This window comes from Babylonia areolata, chromosome 5 (genome assembly GCF_041734735.1).
Source record: "Babylonia areolata isolate BAREFJ2019XMU chromosome 5, ASM4173473v1, whole genome shotgun sequence".
In the NCBI taxonomy this organism is placed as follows: Eukaryota; Metazoa; Mollusca; class Gastropoda; order Neogastropoda; family Buccinidae; genus Babylonia; species Babylonia areolata.
In genome coordinates this window covers 40,746,051-40,761,978 of record NC_134880.1, presented here as the reverse complement: position 1 = coordinate 40,761,978, position 15,928 = coordinate 40,746,051, and the positions used below count along the sequence as shown (strand labels likewise).

Below are 15,928 nucleotides of genomic sequence, written 5' to 3'. Positions count from 1 at the left end.
GCATTTTGGTGTGGTGTTGAGTCTGTTCTTGTGAGGGATTTGTTTCTGTTGTGTCTGCATTTTATTTGTCTTTCCACAAAAGAATTGCAAAGTTTTGAATGCTGAATGCTGATGTACATGTGTGACTTTGGTTATGTGAATATTGGCAAGGTAGGGTGGGTTGGTTTTGTTATATGTATAGGTCAGATGCTTTTGTTTTGTACAGATGGTTGAGAAATAGCTGACTTGTTTGTTTTCTGATTTGCTAAATTGAATTGCAGCATTGTCTGTACACAGTGAAAGAAGTTAAGTGGTTGTGGGGTCAGTCCTGTTATTCTTCTTAGGATTTTTTAACAACCTGGCTTTTCCTGTTCAGAATAGTGTGCTCTAGCATCTCAGTGGGAAGACAAGATAAGAGATCACACTGCCAAGTGTTATCCACTACACGGATGCATTTTGAAAGATTTTTTTTTTTCCAAGTGTTGCACAGATTTCATCACCAACACTGCAGTTATCTTATCTTTTTTGGTTTGAATAATCTTCAATTGTTAACAGTGCACGTTATTACAATGCAAGCAAAGGTAAAAGAGCATCAACATGTGTAAAGCTTATACTGTGCTCACATCTCTATCTTTTTAGTCTTCTTAAGCAGGAAAATAAGCACAACTATACATAGCAGTCATGCTAGGCATTGCATATTCGAGAAGAACTTTCAAAGAGGACACCGTTTCCATTAACACAAGGGAAGTAACTTACCAAGGGAGGCAATTAGCCGCAGTTAATTTCCCATTTCTTTGCATGGCAGGCAAATAGTTTGAACAGTACAGGAATCCAAACCCTTATCTGAATCCAAACCCTTATCCGACTCTGCACTAGTGGGTCACAGTAAATATGTTAGAATAAACGTAATTTTAGAAAAAAAATTTCCTTTTTACACCATTTATTGTTTGACTTTGTTTCCAAAGCTAATATGAATGTGTGTGTGTGTGTGTGTGCGCAGCTCTTCAAACCATTTAGAGAGCAACAAGAGTCCGGCAGACTCCAGTCGGCAGGGGGGTATGATGTCTTCCCCGCCAGCTGGTTCTCAGCCATCCCAGAGTTCCATGCCCAACATGGAGGCTTCACCATCCCGACCGTCCGTCTTTCCTGATTCTGTGTACTCGTCTCCTACGAAGTCTGAGTCATCGGCAAACAAGGTAAATGCTTTTCATGTTTGACCAAAAGCTTTGTTGGTGCTTGTTTTTATTTTTGCTGTAATTTGGGAACTTCTACAGGTCATTGAAAAAAAAGAGTTTGCTTTTTTGGTTTTAAAAAAAGCTGATAGAGTTAAATAATTTGGATTAGTTTTGAGGATTAGCATGCATTGCAACAAGCGATAATGAATAAATTCACATTACTGGGTCCATAAACTCTCCTTGTGCCTTTCCCAGCCTCCTCTTTCTACTCTCCAAGCCTTATTCCTTCTTCTCTTCTTAAAAGTCATCTTTATTTATTTATTATTTTTAGATTTGATGATTGATTTTTTTTCTGCCCAGGTTGCTGAACAGACTCCCTTCCAGAGCCCAGCCCCAGAACACAAGTCCAGTAGCTTGATGGCTGGACAAAGAACATCCCAGAGTTCTGCTTCGCTTCCACAGGGTGCGTACCAGGATACTGCTATTGTTTGTTGTTGACTGTTGAAATCAGTTGTAGTGTTGCATACATCATCAGCCTGATGTTTGCTGTGGCCTTGATGACAGGCAGGCTTTCTGCTCAGTCTTGACTTCACCCTTTTCACTCATGTTTTGACTTTGTGATCTCTGTATCATTTACCTGTTTCACTTGCTAGACATCTCCACCATTGCATCATTTTCATTCCCTGGTTTTATTTGTTACATTGATATGTGTTTTTCTTTCTTTGTTTATATTGAATTGTGTGTCAAACCCTTGACAGGCTTTGTGCATCAGTGCAGTGTCTCTTGTTGACATTTTGGGGTGCAGAATTTGGGGCTTGTGTATGAGCCAGTTATTGATTGGCTTTTGATGTTGGGGCCTCCTTCCCTCTCCTGTAGTTGATGGTGGCAATCCAATGGATTTTCGTGGGTGACAGACGGGTATGTTCAGTCAGACTCCAGATATGCATGTCCTGTAATATGTAACAAATAGTGGATAGGTTATTTTAGTGACAAGTATTATACTTCTCACATCTCGTAGCTGTTGCTCACAATTCAGTTTTAAGACTTTGCAAAGGTGTAAGTTATACTGAATTTTATGTATTATTTTGATCATGTCTTTAGTATTGGGATAAAAAGTATTCATAATATTCTGATTACTGTAATTCTGGGTAAAGTAATTTGTCCATAAATGGTTATTGACAGAAAAGGATGAATGACAGTGCCTGTTGTAATTCTGAGACATTTGTTTCTGCTGTTCCAGGGTCTCTGTCAACAAGCAAGCCAGAAAGGGACTCTTCAACCATGCCAAACTTTTCTGTAGCCAATGGCTATGCTGCTAACTCGTATCCCTCTCATTCACAGTCTCATAAACCTTCATCCTCATCGACCCCTTCTCAAGCATATCGCCAAACAGGGCCTGTATCTCAGACATCGGTGGCATCCTTCCCCAATCAATTCCCTAGTCAAACTCAGTATTCAGGTGCAGGTGGTGCTCAGCAGAACCAGTACGCGTCAGGACAGGCACAGTTCCCTGGCTCCCAGGGTCAGTTCCCTTCTGCAGGTTCAGGGGGCAGCTCTGCCCCGGCTCCCAGTCAGTACATGCCTGGTCAGTCGCAGTACCCCAGCGGCAGTCAGGGCTCCTTCCCTGCTGCCCCTGTGGTGACTCAGGGCCAGTATCAGGCTGGCGGCAGTCAGTACCACGGGAATTACCAATCCAGTTCTGTGTCATTCCAATCCCAGCCGGGTGTGCAGCCTTCCCAGAACCCTCTCTACCCCAGCACAACGCAGCAGTCTGGGGGGTCTTACCCACCAGGCTCGGGCTCATTCCATGTGCGTGACTCCCAACCCTCAGGCAACTTGCAGCAGTCTGTGGTGGGCCTCCAGCAGGCCCCAGGCAGTCTCCAGTCATCAGTGGTTAATCTGCAGCAGCCATCAGGCAATCTGCCGCAGTCTGTGGGGACCCTGGCTGCCCCCACATCCAGTCAGCCCAGCAACTCTTATCAGAACCAGCAGCCTGCACCGGGGCTGACAAAGGCCACCACCACACAAAGCACAAATGCCTACAATACTCAGACATACACAGGACAACCGCAGCACGCTCAGCCCACAACAACACAAAGCCCCAGCGCATACAATTCACAGACTTACTCCACTCAGCACAGCTCTTTACACAGTCAAGCCACCACCACACAGAGTCCAACCTCCTTCAACACACAGCAGGCATACTCGGCACAGCATTCCTCGCAGCATGGGCAGGCCACCACTACGCAGAGCCCCAGCGCGTATAACACCCAGACCTTCTCTGCTCAGCACAACCCACAGCAGAATCTGCAGACCTCCCCTCTGGGCAACAAGCTGGGCGACAGTCTGTCAAAGATGTCCATCAAAGATTCACCGATCGAGTCCCGAACCTCACAGGTTAGTTCTTTGTTGTGGACTGGTGCTCTTTCTGGTTGTCTGTACAGTCTCTCTTTTTCAGATTGTTATAGATTAATACAGTGAGGGGTAAAGAAAAATACTGCTTTAGCTTTGGATGATGAGAAAAAAAAAGAAGAAAAGTGTTGGGCCTTTTTGTCAGAGCTTTTGCTTTGTATGATTGTCAAAAACTTACTTAGCTGTACACCAATACATGAATACACCTGATGTATTACATCTTCATTTTAGTATCATTAGTTCTTAATTGGCATTTTTACCATGTCAGGGATGATCAAAACCTCAGTAAATAAGCTCCTGCTGTTTAAGGTATACCTATCTGTTGATGTTTAGAAACAATATCACAGAATTCACTAAACTGTCATGTTTCTCTTGTTTGCTGTGTCAGAATCGTGTGTCAGTCATGCAGGTATCTGGCACTGTGTTTATAGGAGTAACAAATAAAAGTGTTGTCTGTATGCAGTACGATCATGCAAGTAACGCCTCAACAACAGTCAGCTTGACCTCCGCCTCTTCCTCATCCACCAATGCATCCTCCATCTCCACGGCAACGTCCACGGTGTCGGCCACATCCACGCCTGTGGTCACCACCTCTACCCTGGCTTCTCGTGTCACCACGTCCATACCCCTCACCAGTGAGTGTGCATCTGTACCTGTCAACAGTGAGTGTGCTTTGGTTTACTGCCTCACTTGTGTCACCAACATTAGTCTAGGTTCGGTGGAACCTTTTTTTAATCAACAAAATTAATCGGTGCTCTTGGCTGCCAGAGATGATTCCAGTTTAGAATTGCTGTATGCTGCTGAAAATAGATTTGTACTACTCCCTCAAATACAAAATTATTTCCATTAAATTTTGTGTGGTCGTTACTAATACTAGGTATGCATAGTAAGTTCTTTGAAATCTGTTGTGTGATCATCTCCAGTTTATAATGAAGCTTTTATTGAATGAAACATTGCATTACATTGGTAAATTAGTGGGGGTTTTTTAAAGTTATTTTTGTATGAATTTTTTTTTAAGAATTTGTTTATTCGCTTTTGACATATTAATTTGTCAAATTTTTGACAATTTTTTTTTAATCTAAAAGTAATGAGAATATTGGAAGCGGAATGTTATTTTTCATTCAAGATGATTTTTACCAAATGAGACACTGGATAATGGTTTTGTCAGTGTGATTTCTTCACCTCGGGTGTTCTGCAGGATTTTGTAAGGCAAGAAATGTCAGTTCAGATGAAATAAGAGGTTGTTTTTTTTCTTTCAGCCAAAGCTCCTCCCAACTTGCCTCCTGGTGTGCCGTTGATGAACCCTCATCTGTTCATGGGCCAGGCTGCTGCTAGTGGTCTGCCTCCTTACTTTGCTGTAAGTGTGGAGTCTGTGGCTATGTTCTCATCATTACTTGGGTTGTTTGATGTTGCTGGAATTTTTCCCCTTAATTTTCTAGTAATGACTTCTGGGAGGTTATTGGCGTTTTCTCTGCATAGGCGGGTAGTTTGCACAGGACAGGAATGGGAATCGCTGCTGAAGTCTGCACTAGGGGTCAAAGTAAGTATGTTACATAAATGTAATTTTAGGGAAAAAATTTCCTTTTTCATGGAAAACTGAATCTGGTGACTTTGATATTCTGCTAACACATCTGGAAAATCTTTACACAGAGAGGGAACTAGATATCTGTATCCAGTTTCTGTAGCATGGGGAATAAATTCAGAACTGATTGTAAATTTGGAACTTAATGATCTTTCTCATTTCACTGGACATTTGTTTTTGGATTTTAATTAATATACTGTTTTATTTTTTACATAGGGCCTACAGGGTCTGCAGCAGCCTGTTTATGGGTACGATGAGTTGCCAATGATGCAGCCTGCAAGACTGCCTCTGGTGAGTTACACAGATTTCTCTGTTATGGTTTGTTTAAGACACAGAGTTGTCACTGTATGGGGAGATTTTAGACACAGATGTCTTTTAATTGGAGGTTTGTGGTGTTATGAAAATGGAGGTTTTAGACACAGTTGTCATGGGCTGGGAGGTTTTAGGCTTTGGTGTTATGACATTGGAGGTTTTAGACACAGTTGTCATGGGCTGGGAGGTTTTTGGCTTTGGTGTTATGACATTGGAGGTTTTAGACACAGTTGTCATGGGCTGGGAGGTTTTAGGCTTTGGTGTTATGACATTGGAGGTTTTAGACACAGTTGTCATGGGCTGGGAGGTTTTAGGCTTTGGTGTTATGACATTGGAGGTTTTAGACACAGTTGTCATGGGCTGGGAGGTTTTAGGCTTTGGTGTTATGACATTGGAGGTTTTAGACACAGTCATTTGGGAGGGAAAATGTGGGAATTGAAGGGGAGCACCCTTTGCGTCATATTTTGAAAATAGATGACATGCTGGTGTTCGAAGGTGCTCGTTTTTGTGTGTGTACATGGACCAAGTCATTATGCTTGAGTGGTTGCAGGTTAAAGGAATTTTCAGAGAACTGTTAAGTGTTTGGGGGAAATAATGCTGTTACTTTCTCTGATCTTTGTCCTGTTAGTCCGTCTTATTCTAGATGTTGTAACATCCTTTTGTATGTATTGAAATTATAATTATTATTATTATTATTTTTTTTTTAACAGCAGACAGGCAACTTTTACGATCTGGCGGCTTATTCTGGGATTCCTTCCACAATAGCTGCAGGTCGTGACCAGGCAGCTGCTTTGGGAACTGCACCATTTACAGGTAATACAGTGGTGTGGGTATGGCTGGCTTCTTTATAGTCACCTAGAATGACACCTTTCTACATAATGTGTTGAAACTGTGAAGGGAAAAATATCCTGGTGTTGCTTTGAAGCTATGTTTTAGTTGTGACCCTCTGGTGCAGGGGTCTGGTATCCTGTCATGTGCAACAGTCTGGTATATTGGTTGTGAATATTCTGAAGGAAGTATTTTTCCGTGTCCTGCAGACTGAGATGTAGCCAGGAAAAGCATTGATGGTTTGAGCTTCTATTTATAATTAGACAGTAGGTATAATAATATATAGGCAAGTTTCACAGTTCAAGTGTTGTGAAACTGGACTAAAAACTCTAAAAACTTAATTTAATTACATGTACTTAACCGTGACCCAACTAGTGCAGACTCCGGCAGGGGTCTGACATTCCTGTCCTGTGCAAACTACTATCTGCCTATGCGGAGAAAACGAAAGCAACTATGGCCGATAACCTCCCACTTAATTTGAGATCATTGAATGGTTGTATAGACAGGAAACAAAGACTGGTTTTTAGTTTTGGGGAAAAAAATGGAACACAAGAGAAAAGTTGTTTATGAGAATGTCATAGAAAGTCAGACAATTTTTTTTTTTTTAACCCATACTTAGTTCAGCAGATCAACAGGGAGTGCAAAGCACTGCTTCATGTAGTTATACTGGGTGGTGTTATGCTTTCTGAAGTCTAAGACTTAGTATTGCCAGTTGTTTTTACAGGGGCCGCCACAGACAACAAACAGATGAATCGCATGGAGGCCCAGTCACCCAACCAGTCAACCCAACAGCAGTCCACCCACAACGCCCCCCAACAAACGCTGCCCTATAACATCCATTACAGCTACTTCTACCCTGGGGCTATGTTGCCTGGTGCGGCAGGATTTCAGTATCCAACGATGTTTCCGGTAAGGATGGAAGGCCAGTGGTGCCTCTGCTGTTGTTGCCCATGTGTGTGCACATTTGTTGTTTTTGAGTGCTTGTTTTCAAGGTGTTTCAGATGGATTGCTTTTATGTGTCATGTGCGCTCGTCTGCGTTGACTGATGCCTTTGTCTAGGAGAGTTGTTTTTATAAAGACACGATCTTCTGCAAATATCTGCACATTAAATCTCATGTAAAATGCACTTTAAAATTAATGTATTTGATGTGATGATGTCCTGTCAAGTAGGGCTTTGTTATGTGAAGGTTTATGCTTTGAAGCATCAGTGACTGGTTTATATTCTTAGCTAAAGTGGAACTAAATTAAGATCTCATTGACACAAGTGTATACCAATGTCTTTCTTGAAAAGGAATTGGAAGCAGAGCAGGTCAAGTTGAAACATAATGCCACAAGCAACATTGGTGGATAACCTTGTTTGCCTTCAGAGTGATCACAATACTATCCTGGTCCAAATACAAGAATGGATGGGGGTGTGTTTTTGTTAACACATGTAAGTGTGCAAATGATTAACTGCAAGTTTCTGGAAGTTTACCTTTGTGCAATATCTGTGATGTTCAGATGCCCCCAGTAACCAACACTGCTGCTGCTCATGTTCCTGGCACTACCACTGCTGCCCAGCTGCCCAAGACCTATGGCTCGCACCAAGGCTTCCCTTCCAAAGGTGAGTACAGCACACGCTTTCCTTATCTTCCTTACATGTCTTGAAGGTCTGACCCTCTGAACTCTGAGGCGCAGGAGTCTTGGAGTTTTAATGCAGGTGCTCCATGGCCATGCATGTTTTTGTTGATACAGGATTTGAGTTCAGAAAAAAGGTGGTCAGATGAGTATAAACTGGAAAATGATTTTTGCTTGCAACATGTTTACATATATAATATATATATATATATATGTATCTATATGTGCGAGTGACAAAACAAAGTAATGTTTGTTCCTCAATGTTTTTGCTTTTACTTATTTTTTCTCATGTGCGTTTTTTGTTTAGAATATTAAAAAAAAATGTTTTATTTATTTAATTAATTTTTTTGTTTGTTGTTCTGTTGTGCTTTTCCTCTTTCATTCTTTCTTGAATCTCACTGACTTTCATTCTGGAAGAATCACACAAGGCAGAATGTCATATTATGTTATCTAGTTTTGCCCATTTTCAGCATCATACCGTGGGTGTCAGCTAATTCAGAATGTGGAATCAGACAACTTTTGCCAGTGCTTTTGCATGAGTGATGCATGGAAACTAACATCTGCTCATTGCACAAGACTGACTGTGGTTGAGCTCTTTCCAGTGACACTTTTTTATTGGTTCTGACTACACTGAAAACAAATTCCATGAATTCCAGCTTCCTGGATTAGGACTGAATTGATTGTTCAGTGCTGCACTAGAGAGCCTCTTGAGTGTGTCCAGAGTGGTTTTGCAGATTGTTGTTTGTTGCATTATTAACAAAGCTTTGTGATACCTTGAGATGGCACAGTACTTTACCTTGGAGCTTCCATTTGGTTTGTTGTAATGTTTTAGAGTTGTTCATTGTATTTTCTGGTTGTTTCTTGTGTTAGAACGGTAATTCATGAGTCTGAATCACTTGTTTCATTGTCTTTTGTTATGTATGCTTTTCATAGCTGTCATGCAGCACAGCTTATTTGATGATGAAAAAGGGACTTTGCGTGTGGACAGCTTTGTGTTTTTCAGTAATCTGTTCAAGTAATCTGCACACGATGTCTTAATGTGTCACTGTTTTAGTTTATTACTATGAGAAACTTAGTGATTTTGATATTTAAAAAGCTGCATTTTCAGTGGTGAAGATTTTTTAAACCAGAACTTTTTAACTTTATTGACAACTTAACTCCTGTTCCTTTATCATAGGGATATTGTGTGATGGGAAAAATCTGTATTTAGATTTCAGCAGGTGTTTTTATTGCCATATTGTTCACCCTGATGTTAATGTGTAAATGAATACCCTTACACAGCAAATATTTAGTTATAGCTGGTATGGCTGGGAATACTATCTTGTGTAATATAAAAGTCTGTTGCCATTGGCATTGCCAGGATCATTGTCTTGGATCTGAAAACAGGTTGGGTCAGTGCTTATTCATTAAAAACCCCACTCTTGTCCTTGCTCATCTGTCAACTGCTCAGTTTATCATGTGGGAGGTCCCTCTCTCTAACAGTAATTATGTTTGAGATCCCTCTTGGTCTGCCTCTTTTTCTATCTTCCATCTTGCCGTGTCTGTTTCTGTGTGACAGGTGAAGAGTAGTAGAATCCAGCAGCATGCCCTGTGTTGGACTCTTTATCAGCCTGGGTCTGGGAGGGTCAGCTTCAGTGCACTGCTTTCAGGCACAGGCCTTATCTCCACAATTTCCTTTTCATACACATCTTGATAGTACCTTAAAATGGAACCCTGTTTTTGATATATATACTTTTTTCTTTCTTTTTTGTGTTTTTTGTTTTTGTTTTTTTGGGTATGAAGTGTGGTTCAGCAGGGGGTGAATGTGACAGTGGCTGGTTTGGTAGGTCTGGGCAGGTAGCAGTCAAGGGGCTGCACAGTGCATCTGGAATTGATTCAGCAGTCTTTCTGATCTTTCTTTCCTGGAGTTAACCCCATATTCTTTCTGTTCTTTCTTACCTGGAGTTGATGCAACATTCTTTCTGTTCTTTCTTACCGGGAGTTGATTCAACATTCTTTCTGTTTGTTCTTACCTGGAGTTGATTCAACATTCTTTTTGTTCTTACCTGGAATTGATTCAGCATTCTTTCTGTTCTTACCTGGAGTTGATTCAACATTCTTCCTGTTTGTTCTTACATGGAGTTGATTCAACATTCTTTCTGTTTGTTCTTACCTGGAGTTGATTCAGCATTCTTTCTGTTCTTACCTGGAGTTGATTCAACATTCTTTCTGTTTGTTCTGACGTGGAGTTGATTCAACGTTTGTTCTTACCTGGAGTTGATTCAACATTCTTAGTTCTTAAGTGGAGTTGATTCAACATTATTTCTGTTCTTTCTGACCTGGATTTGATTCAACATTCTTTGTATTCTTCCTTTACAAGTAAAAACCAGTTTGCTGCTGGTTATGCTTCAGCCAAACAGATGTAGGTTATTGTATATGGATTTGACGGAATGCAGTGGCGCCTTATGGAGAAACTATTTCAGTATTGGTCTTTGCTGGTCAGCTGCAGTCCCAGTCTTCCAGATCTTCCCTTCGTCCACTAGTGGGTCACTTCAGTGCCCCCTTTTGTTTATGAAGCCAAGGTTTGTAAGAGTTTACAAGAATTTTACAAGAACATTATCAGTTATCTAGGTTGGAGCAAAACCACTGGAAACTTGTCTTATTGCTTATCTGTTTTATAACCAAGAAGTTGACACTTTTAAGTTTTCTGGAAGTACTGCATAGGATTCATTCTCAGGTTTTTGCACATGATTTTACAAGTGGTTTTCCTTGTCTTCTGCATGTTGTCCCCTCATTTTCCTCCACCCTTGTGGGTGGGATTTTTTGTATGTGCGTGCAAAACATTTTGTTAAATTTTTACTGCTGTACCTACTAACACTTTGGAAAAACGGATCATCTTTAATCTAGACCCCTCTTCACAGTGTTTGGAAAAACGGATCATCTTTAATCTAGACCCCTCTTCACAGTGTTTGGAAAAACGGATCATCTTTAATCTAGACTCCTCTTCACAGTGTTTGGAAAAATGGATCATCTTTAATCTAGACCCCTCTTCACAGTGTTTAAAAAAGAAGAAAAAAAAAGGCAAGCCCATTATGATGAATTTTATTATTTTATTGTATTAGATCAGCCACAGGACAGCTTTCTTCAATAATATTGTATGCAGTCAGAAGTAATATTCTTGTTACCTGTGGTTAAAGAGCATCATCATGGGTTTAAATCAGATTTATTAACTATTTACACAGATAGAACCCTCTTGCCAAGAGCAAAATGATAAGTCCTTTGACTGTAACCCAGGAAGCATGTTGGTTTTTCTCCCGTGGCAAAACAACAACAACAAAAAACAACCTAAAAATGTTTGTGAATGTTCTCTGTCTTCCTCATAAAGTATTGTCATGTTCGTGAATGTTTTCTGTCTTCCTGGTTGAGTGTTGCTGACATAACCTTTCAGATATTTTGATTTTAAAACGACAGGTGGTAGTAGGTTCTTTGAGAAAGCCCAGCCTCTCTTACCTTCTGTCGTATAGAACATTATCGCTTCGTTGAACGAAAAAAGACTTGTTCAAAAAAGCTGCTGACAAGAAATGAAGTGACCATCCTTTTCCAGTCCAACTTGATGATTTGAGAGCTTTTTTTAATTTTTTTTTTATTCCCCCTGGAGTGCAGACTTTTTGCATGTGAATACAAGTGCTTTCAAAGCATTATGACCATGAGTCTGGTAGCCTATGTGAATTTTGGATGTGTGTCACATGTGCATGTGCTCGCCATTGACCTTACTGGCTGTAAATACACCCTTTTACCCAACATTTTGATGACCGGACTGAACTGTATGCTGTCTTCAATGTTTTGTTTACATTAAATAGCTCTTGATAATTCAGTTACTTGATTCACCCTTTTCTGGGTTTTCTGACATAAGGAGCAGGCTCACAGAGAGAGACAAACACTGCAGTTAGCACAATATTGATTGAAGAGCACAAACTGGGTCTTCACAGGGAGGATACAGATACAGATACAGAATACTTTATTATCTCAAGAAGAGAAATTCATGGATGGTATTTTGTTTGGGTCTGAGAATGGTATGGGTTGGGGCGATCAGTCACACACACAGTTTATTATTGTGGGTCAGTGGATACAGGTGTGGAAAGGTTTTTGGAGGAGACGGAAAGAATAATTTGATGGTTGACAAATGTCACATAAGAAATGTAGGACTATTGTAGATGCAGTATTCTCTCTAAAACATCATCACATTATGCCCTTTGTGTAATATTTTTTCTTCAGTTTCTGTTTAGATTTGAGGATTCAAGGAAGAGATAACTAATGTGGAAGTATTATTTTTCTTTCTTGAAATTTTTTCTGTATATTTTTCATTCCAGCTTTCAAGACTGACTTCTTCAAGCATCGTCAACATATTCCATGAACAAATAATGTCAGTTGACACCTGGAATGTGCCTGCATAAAGAAATGTCCTGTTAGATACTTCACAGTTCTTTGAAGTGTAGTATCACAAAACCAAGAGACTATAAACCTTACGCATGCATAGAGAATATTACCGAATAGAGGGAGCTGAAAGAGAATATGACCTTTGTTGACCCCCCACCCCAACCCCCCATAACTACAGTGCTTTTCAGGTTTTGTCCATGAGTTCTTAGAGAAAACTATGTGAAGAGTGATCACCCCCATAACCACAGTACTTTTCAGGTTTTGTCCACATGGTCTAGAGAAAACTATGTGAAGAGGCAGGTGAGCGTGAGAAAGTGGACTATGTTTGGGTGTTCAGGAGGATTTGAGGAGGTGAGCGGAGGTCAGGACTTGACCAAAGTGGCCTATGCAGGCGTTCAGCAGCAGGCTAAGGTGGCGGCGGTGGCGGCTGTGGCGTCACGTATGTCCACTCGTTAGTTTCCAGTTTCATCACTAACTCACTGTTGAGCGTTGTCGCCTTGACTTTTGCTGGTTTTTTTCCTTCCTTATTGTGGAGCATTGTTTCTTCTGTTTTGTTTTTGCCTGATGTTCTGATTGATGGTATCCCTTTTTTTAAAAATCTTTTTTCTTCAAAACATTGAACGCTTTTCCTTGAGTTCAGTGCATATGTGAGTCTGGAATGATGAGTGTGGATGTCTATAACTTGTTTCAAAAAGAAAAAAACAACAAAATATGATTTACTTAGCTATTTAAAAAGATATCAGTATCGTGCAATATTTGCATGTTTATTTGCTTTTACAATTTTGGCAGGATTGCATTGGGAGTTTCCAGGAAGATGACAGAAAAAAAACACTGCAAATCGTCGGTCAGCATTTTTCCACATTTTTCAGTGCATTTCCAGTTAGAAATTTAATATTCAGCTGGTGGGTGTGGAAAACAATTGCAACTGATTTGACCAATTTCTTTCAGATCTTCTTGGTTGATAAGGGTATTATTTGGTATTTGATGCTAAAAGATAGATTTATGCAGTGAGGGGGAAAAAAGACATGAGCTGAATTTTTGATGACACATTTTTGTTATTTGCTGTTCTTTATTTTCATTTATTTATTTATTTGTTTACAACTTGTTTTATGTTAGTTGGATGTTGTCTTTTCTGTGTGGATGTCACATAGCCTGAGTCTGTGTCTGTCTTTGCTTGGTTAAGCCATGTGCAGTCATCACCTTACTTTCTTTGTTTTTCCGTTAGAAGAGTTGATGTATGAACATTCAAAATGTATATATGTTTGATACATTCATTCTGTTTTCAGCCGTCTGTTAAGCATGAAACTGAAAAGACATACAACAGATACACTGAGTTAACAGGATGACGGACGTGCACCTTAGGTTATGTTGAAATATTTACCTCAGTGGATCAGTCCACCATTCTCTCTTCCAGTGCCTTCAACAGTACCTCTCTCAACACTTCCCCAACATTGAAAATTTTACATGCAAGTGCACGTGCACAGTGCGCGCGCACACACAGAGCCACATACACACATACACACAAACATGCATATACACATTCACATATACATACACATGTGGCATCACTTCATATCCATTTTCTGATTGCTTGTCTTGTTCATCTTTCCTAAATTTTTTTCTTCCCACGTTGCTACTCTTTTCTCGAAGAGTCATTGCATGGCTGTTATGGTATGCATCTGTGTTGTTAGAATTTCTTTGTGTTGATGTTGGCTTCTTTGTCATGGCAGTTGCTCATCATTCATTAATAGTTGTGAAAGGAAACATGGAACAAAATTTAATCTCTGAAACTGTTGCTGTTTGGAATTGTTGTGGATGGAAAATACCTATTGTATTTATTTACCTACCTTTGATTATTCAGTCACCCACTGTGACTGTCAGCTTATGACCTCCATCTTTTATTGCCTTTTTGCAAGAGCAGTCAGTGCAGTACGCTGGACTGTTATGGATAAATAGTTGGTTTCCCATATGAATGCCATAATGTAGTGTCTGTGAAACCGATGAAAACATGTTCCTTTGATAGCACCTTGGTTTGTTGAGTTGCTTTATGTGGAGAGTGACATTGCATAAATTGACTCCATTCAACCGACACAATTCCCTTCTTTCCCCCGTAGCCAGTATGGTAGGTAGGCCTAATTGCAAACGACCCAGTTGAAGTGACCAGCTCAATGTGGGTATTGTATAGATGATAGATAACAGGTGTTATGATTGTCAAATGTAATTCATCTGTTTTTGAAGGCTTTCTCCGATTGGTTGCACCAGAAAAAAGTTTTCTACTCTTTTTTTTTTTCAATGGTTGAAATAGGATGTCTGAGGATAAATGGGAACAGGCAAGTCTAATTGCAAATGATAGTTTTGGGTACATGTAAACAGTTTAAACAGAAGCAGGTCTTTAACTCTTTAGACATATTATTGGAACATAGCACCAGACTGTTGAATTGTTAGGTTTAATTACACATGCATACACACATTTACACACACACACACACACACACACACACCCCACACACACCACACCACACATAAACACACCCTTTTGAGAGTGCTCAGTAATTGTGCAGCATTGTCAACTACGTCAAAATACACTGTGGTCTAATTGCAAATGACACTATTTAGAGATTCCTGTCAAAACCGACATTCTGATCTGTTACCAACAAGCTTTCTTAAATTCTCCTAGCACTGGTAATGCAAAATTCATTCAACATATCCAATAAAATCAGCCATTTTAAACAGTGTCAAAGTTCTGGTACAGGCTCCTCTTCAGTTTATGATTTTCAGAGCACTTTTGTGAACTTGGTCAGCAGTGGTGCACAAAGAGGAGAGAGCACGGAAATGGTTGGAAATAGCTGATGTTTGACTGGTTCTTGGAAATGAACATTCTTTAAGGTATCAGAACGAGTCCGAAGGAGACATTAAACTGTGAAATGCATGTGGTGAGAATGCTTTGAAGGAGGGCGGTACATGAATCGTTGGCATTACACACTGTTCGCAATTAGGCCTACCAACCTATGATGTTTTCACTTTCGATCTTTTCCTCTCCACATGGTTTGTGACTACGGTGTTGAAACGTCGTAAACTGATTGTGTGGTGTTGTTGCACATTTCAGGTGCTTGTTGTGTGTATGTGTGGTTGGTCATTTGAGCTGCATGTCTCTGGCTTTTACTTCTACACAGCATGGGGAGTGAAGGGGGTGTCTTCAACAATCTGTGTTTGCCATTTTTGAACAATGTGCGAAGATTGTGATGCCAAACATTGCCGAGTATTATAAAAAATACAACCAAAAAATGAAACAAACCCCAAACAAATAATCCATTTACATCAGTGCAGCATAAGTTTAGTTAAGCAGCTGTATAACTTTTTTGTTTTTGTTTTATTTTTTGTTTTTTTTTGCTTTTGAAACTATAAAGCCAGTCTGTTCCTGGATTGTGTGGCTTTGATGACAGCATATTCAGAGCTTCATGATCTCTGGAGGTGGGTTTCATTTAAGATTTGTCATTGTGCCAGTTGTATGCTGTTTGGTATGAGGACTTCGGTCAAATGTCAGGGGAACGTTTGCCAGCATGCTTAGCATGAGAGGATTCTGAAAAAAAAAATAATAAAAAAAAAG

The 15,928-nt window shown here is 40.1% G+C and overlaps 1 protein-coding gene across 4 annotated transcripts in view; it reads left to right on the top strand.

Annotated features, from left to right (window-relative positions):
* LOC143282068 (uncharacterized) overlaps nucleotides 1-15,928 on the top strand; it is a 43,184-nt gene that overhangs the window by 23,469 nt on the left and 3,787 nt on the right. Inside the window, exons 14-23 of one of the 4 annotated variants that reach the window (XM_076587528.1) lie at nucleotides 980-1,175; nucleotides 1,515-1,617; nucleotides 2,395-3,551; nucleotides 4,030-4,201; nucleotides 4,826-4,923; nucleotides 5,365-5,439; nucleotides 6,171-6,273; nucleotides 7,013-7,197; nucleotides 7,789-7,891; nucleotides 12,659-12,772. In XM_076587528.1, the coding sequence (XP_076443643.1) occupies nucleotides 980-1,175; nucleotides 1,515-1,617; nucleotides 2,395-3,551; nucleotides 4,030-4,201; nucleotides 4,826-4,923; nucleotides 5,365-5,439; nucleotides 6,171-6,273; nucleotides 7,013-7,197; nucleotides 7,789-7,891; nucleotides 12,659-12,772 (2,306 nt within the window). Of the gene's footprint in view, nucleotides 1-979; nucleotides 1,176-1,514; nucleotides 1,618-2,394; nucleotides 3,552-4,029; nucleotides 4,229-4,825; nucleotides 4,924-5,364; nucleotides 5,440-6,170; nucleotides 6,274-7,012; nucleotides 7,198-7,788; nucleotides 7,892-12,658; nucleotides 12,773-15,928 lie in introns of all 4 variants that reach the window. The other 3 variants (XM_076587527.1, XM_076587526.1, XM_076587529.1) reach the window with 3 other exon arrangements.